The following is a 6145-nucleotide window of genomic DNA, read 5'->3' as shown; positions in this document are numbered from 1 at the left end:
GGCAGTTTGTAAAAATAAGCAACCTTTAAATGACGTAAACATGTAGTGACATAAGAAGGGAGGGGCTGCTGGGGGCTCTGGGACCCTGGGTGGGTCAGACGCTTAAGCCTCTTGGCGTCAGGCGTTGAGTTCCCAGGCCCTTAATCCCCTTGGCGCCGCCAAAGGGGGGGCTGTGTGTGCTCTGTGGGATATCTGGGGGCGCACACGGCCCCACCCCTCGTTGGGGACTGGGCATAAAAGCGGAGCTCCCTGGACGATCAGGGCCAGTCGTAGCTCAAGACCCAAGACCCAAGACCAGCCATCGGAGGACCCTGGGACCCTGTGAGAGCCAGTGGTGGGACTCTGGAACTCCCGACTCTACGACCTTGTGAGGGCGAGTTCCAGAGCGTAGCCAGAGTAGAGTATCTAGGCTGTGTACCTAGGCTGTGTACCTAGGCTGTAACAGAGTATCAGGAAAGGTTGGAGAGTTGGAGTGTTGGACTGTTGGAGTACTGTTGGAGAGTTGTATTGTAATAAAGGAGTTACCTCTACAAGTGTCTCCGGAACCCGTTACAAACATATCATAAGCCATTTCACAATGTGATATTTTGAAATTCAATATTTGTCCCTCCATAGTAAGTCCACAACAAGACAAAAATTGGCAGTGGCTTTTTAAAACTCTATACATATTTTTGTTATTGAATAGGGATTACATTACCACAATTTTAGGTAACTTTAAAGGTGCCCATTATGTGGTCACAATCTTAAATATCAGTAAAAAATAAATGTGTGCAGGTGCAATGCTCTCTTGCAAATGTCATTCTATTTTACAAACTGTGAAACCACGCACATCTTAAGCAAATACAAAGGAGGGCATGTGCCTGTGTCTAATTCTTCCTACATTATTTGTTCAACCATTTAATATCCTGCTGCTTCGAATGCAAACGCCGCTGTATCTTTTGACAAATTCTGTACGACCCAAGCCCCATGTGATGTCACCCGACGCGACATCTACGCGAGCAGGGTGGGGGAATTGGTGGGCCGGCGCCACCCCAGGTCTTCCCGGCGCGGCGAATGCTGTTCCAGAGTAGCCCCCTGCCTCTGTCAGGTCCTCGTGTGCTCGCAAACTCCGTCGGGGGCGCATTGCGCGGCCTCCTACCACTCCGCCCGGCCTGGTTGCGGCCTCAACCGGCCTGCCCCCAGCAGGTCTCCATCTCGTCCTCAGGTTCCTCATCCCCTGTATAGAACAGTCCTTCCCCCAAGTGAGGCCCTCCTGGGGTGGGGTACTTGCCCCCCTACTCTAAGTGCACATGCGTGTGCGCCACAGGTTCGTCATCGCACACCTCAGCTGGGCAACCACTCCACACCTGACGACCTCACACAGGGATTCAAATTCGACACCCCGCTTCGTTGAGCCTGAGACGCCCATGTGATCACCAGTTTACATATGAGTGTGTCTCTACGTAGGTGGAGGATGTCTCTAATATATGGGTGTATCCGTGCGCGTATGTCGCCTCAAGGTGCAACCTTGAGGTGCCTCAAGGCACAAGCGTCAAGGTACCGTCACCGCCCCCTAGTGGTGAGCGACGGCTGGGGTCCCTCTCTACAGCGTGCTTCAAATAAATGTTAACACTTAGAAGGGACTATCGTTATTAATGTAAAAATAACGGATAATACACTGTAACATGATAACAAATGTATGTTAATACATTAAATAAGTCAAAGAGTCTCCACTTGTTCTCCATCATTGTCAACACATGCCTAGAATCTTCTCCAGGCATTTGTTGACAACCTGAAGACCACCCCTGGCCAACACACAACCCCTAATCCCCCGTCCACTCGAGGTCACGCGGCCTTCGCACGGCCCAGGGAGACGGTTCATCGGCGTGAACACCCTGTGCACGTCTTGCTGGCGGCAGGGAATATTTTCTAAACTGAGGGACGACCCGTTCTGGTCGTGCCCTTTCATAGAGTTAGTTACCGTCCCTAACAACAGCACCCACTCGCGCGCACACACACACACAAACGCACCATCAACAATATAAAAACCGAGACGATATGGATTGTATAACATTTATTCTCTAATCCTCCGGTTTGGCTGTGCTTAGAGAGGCTTTCTGGTGTGCCTCGACGTCGTTGTGCATGGCGACGGTGGCACTCGCACCCAGGAGTTATTTAGTGTGAAATTGATGGCTCTATATATTACAGAGGATAATATTATATGATGCAAAACGGATATTGAGATTTGTTTCGAATCATGTAGAGGCTTTGAAACAAAGTGGTACAGTACTGTGGCGCCCACACAGTAACACAGTGACTGCATGTGCAATGCAAGTGTAATGAGCGACTTCCGCGACATGTCGTGTAGAGGGTACTTCTTCTTTATAACTCACATTGGGCACAACACAGGCCAACACTTATTCTTCCTTACACTGAGTACAACACTAGGTATTAACGTCTCTACTGGCTACACACAGCCGATCACTTGGTGTGGTCCCATCGCCCTCACTCGGCTACGCCGCTGGCTGGCGGCGTGACGATGACGGCGATGGAAACCACGCAGGAGATCTTCCACGTGGCAAGACGACGGAGAGATGACGACGAGCAGCGACGCAACCAGGACCCAGACCCCACACATGAGCCCCGAGCCCCGGGTCCGGGAAAACACTGGATGATCTGCACTAATGGACTCTAGAATCAATTTGCCGTACTGATATCTTCTGGCCACTTTGTATCAGATCACGTGTGGAAGATTCTCATATATCTCCATGGTCCACCAACATTCGACTATAAAATGCCGGATCACAGGCATGTGCCACTGCGTCCAGCTTAAAAGGCAAACAGGTGTATCCCAAACACAACATTTAGGCTGATGAATGAATCTTCTATGTTGTCATAGACATAACACTTTATGATAAAATGTTGTAACTATCAAATTTAACAAAAAAGGTCAAGAATCTTGATTTGGCGAGTGATATCTGAACCAGTCCTGGATTGCACCCCTTCGCAACCAGCTCTAACCAGCATTGTGCATTGACTCAAGGGCTAAGTTAGGACTGTATTATTCGATATAGTAATTGGAGTCCTGGACAAATAACAGTAACCGCCACCAATCTGGCTGTGATTGCATTGCAGGCGCTCGTGCAGAGGTACTCTGGAGGAAGATGGGTCAACTACTGTGGAGGAACCCTCATTGATCGTCAATGGGTGCTCACCTCTGCGAGCTGCTTCACGTGAGTCATGGCACCAATGGAGTCGCGAGTGTGTGTGCAGGCGGTGCAACTGCACCGTGGCCCAGGTACTGTACAGTATTTTGCTGTACCACATTGTGGCCACCAAGGATGGAGCAGTCGATCTTGGCAACAAGGAGGCGGCATCTATCAATTACCTTCACACGATGCCACGTGGCAGTAAATCGCAACATTTCTATTTAGTACTTCCTCACTGAAATGTTTACAGATGTAAGTGATTAAGACCACCCATTGCTCTGTTATCTCCCCACATCCACCACAACGTGCAGGAATGGCTACAGCTACAGGGTGGTGTTGGGAAAGCACAGTGTGTCCACAACCGAGCCGGGGGAGATCACCCCTCCATTGAGCTTGGCCGTCTGGCATACCTACTGGAATCCCAGCATCCCAGCAAATGGGTGAGAACGCAAACAGGCACACTGGTTTTTGTGACACCGTGACAGAATTGCCATGGAGAGACAAACATACAAACATAAAGTGTCATTTAGACAAACAGACAAAATATAAACACTATAAATAGACAAACAGACATGCATACAGAGACACACAGACAGGAACTTTAGGGTCTGCAAAAACTCCTACTATCCGTGGCCCTATTCTTCCGATTATACATGATTATCTGCAATTTTATTCCTATAAATAATAGGAGTAAAATAGCAGATAATATCACCTGCGATATTGGTCCCCCACATCACCACGGTTAGGGGAGAGTTATCTGCACAGCGCTGAACCCCCATTGCATGGGGTATGTTGGATGTGGATTAGGCCCAGACTAGCCATAGGGCAGCATTTCGGGCAAATGCTCAGTGGGCCGGTCCATTCCGAGGGCCGATGAGCCGGTCTGTGTGGAAAAAGAGCAAAAGTGATCGGAGTAAAAATCAAAAAAATGTTCTTACCTCTAATGTCTAAGCTCCATTGCTTAGTTGGCATTAAATCCTATATTCGGCAGCCAAAAAGATTATTCTTCACCAGCCCATTTGTTTTTTGCATCTGCCCAAATGGGCCAATGAAATTTCACGGCAAAATCACACGAATACGGCACATCGCACATCTAGCTACTCGTATATAGTTTGTCCCACAGCCCATTAAAAAAAATGATTGTCAATAGCCATAATTTGGGCAGGTTTGTTTACAAATGCCTGGGCCGATTTTTTGTCCCAGTCCGTCACTGGTGTTGAGCCTTGCATCACGCTGCCCATCTCGATCCCCCACAGGTACGACATCGCCATGTTCAAGATTGCATCGCCCGTGACTCTCACAAGCAAGGTGCGCCTCGCCTGCCTGCCCACCGCCAACCAGATCCTGCCCAACAACTACCCGTGCTACGTCACGGGATGGGGTTCTCTCGACAGTGAGTACCGTTCACTCAGTGTCCATCGGAGGCACAGTTATGGGAAGTGATTTAAGCCCAATGCGTCAATTGCCCGTCCAGTTTTACGAGATGATTCTGGCTGAGAAACTGTCACAAATCACAGGAGCGGGTTGACTCAGCCCTTCATCTTTCTGTCGTCAAAATGAACACAACTCTGTATGGAGTCAATAGGCTGCGAGTAGGTGGGCTGTGATGCTATGTGCCGTTGGCACATTGAACATAGAGACACCAATGGTTCGCTTGGGGAGCACCTGTGAACGCCACACCAATCCTCTCCGTTTACACATTGTCTGTGCGCGTGAACAGCCAGCGGCTCCTTCCCCAGCGCGCTGCAGCAGGCCAGCCTGCCCGTGGTGGACTACGCGACGTGCAGCCAGCCCAGCTGGTGGGGGAGCAGCCTGAGGAGCAGCGTCATCTGTGCAGGGGGCAGCACACGCTCTGCGTGCTCTGTGCGTATGGAGTTCAACGCGAGCCAACCCGCCTCAATTATTTGACAAAATTACTAATGAGAATAGTTACCAACACAATGTTTATTTTAAATCTGAATTTAGTCAACAGTGACTATGAGTGGACAACAATCACCAAGCATGGCGATGACTGTGACCACTGAGATCACTGATTGGCTGACCTGGTAATGTTGGGGAAGCGGAGGGGGGCGGCGCACATCCCACCCCAATAATTAATAACTCAGACTGGACAGAGAGTGTGACTGCTTTCGTCGCCTAGACTAACTGATTGACCAAATGAAATCCGGCGACACTAAGATTTGACTAAAAAACGTGTATGCATATCTATCCTCTTCTATGCATCACAGGGTGATGGAGGTGGCCCACTGAACTGCCAGCAGTCAGACAATGCCTGGGTGGTGCAGGGAATCACCAGCTACGTCTCATCTCTGGGCTGCAACACAATCCGCAAGCCCACCGTGTTCACCCGTGTGTCAGCCTACAACAGTTGGATCAGCAACGTGAGTGCAAATGCTGTCAATGTCAACGTTCTTACCATGATCTCGCTGTCAATGTCAATATTGATGCTCTTACTGTAGCAATGCCATTGTCATTATCATACAAATGGTACAGTAAAAAGCATTTTCAATAACACGTCACTGTCAATGTGATTATTGTTATTGCTATTATAAGTGTCATTATCATTGTCAATGTTGATATTGTTGTCAATATCTATGTAGGTGTCACTTAACCTTGAACCTTGTAAATAATCAGGGAAACGTTTCATGTATGGGGCATATTTGGAGGATTGAAATGGACATGTTACCAAGGCAGGTGTTGAAAGTGGAATTCAGTGGTCAGAAACCAAATGTGAAAACCACAAGATGGTGATAAGACTCGTGAACCTTGGCGCTCAAGTGTTGACTGTGCACTAGTATAAGTGATGGCAAGGTGTGATGTCCTTATTCTATATCGATCACAATACAAAGGTGGGATTTGCATGAGTCATCGGTGTGGCTGGTATCGGCCAGGTATGATTGCTATCATGTTCGTTTATCTATAGGTACTGACGTTCAAACACCACCCATTCCCCTTTT

General features: G+C 48.6%; 1 protein-coding gene across 1 annotated transcript; it reads left to right on the top strand.

The window, feature by feature from the left end:
- The first annotated feature begins 2789 nt into the window (after positions 1 to 2789).
- LOC133344044 (chymotrypsin-like elastase family member 2A) lies at positions 2790 to 5992 on the top strand. Its single transcript, XM_061553993.1, has 6 exons — positions 2790 to 2815; positions 3500 to 3628; positions 4445 to 4581; positions 4909 to 5051; positions 5417 to 5569; positions 5984 to 5992. Exons 1-6 carry the CDS (start codon positions 2790 to 2792, stop codon positions 5990 to 5992), a joined length of 597 nt encoding a protein of 198 aa, XP_061409977.1.
- Positions 5993 to 6145: the final 153 nt, after the last annotated feature.

The sequence above is a fragment of the Lethenteron reissneri genome, chromosome 19 (genome assembly GCF_015708825.2).
Source record: "Lethenteron reissneri isolate LAM-NWPU_2019-01 chromosome 19, ASM1570882v1, whole genome shotgun sequence".
Classification (NCBI taxonomy): Eukaryota; Metazoa; Chordata; class Hyperoartia; order Petromyzontiformes; family Petromyzontidae; genus Lethenteron; species Lethenteron reissneri.
This window is presented reverse-complemented; position numbering and strand designations above follow the sequence as displayed.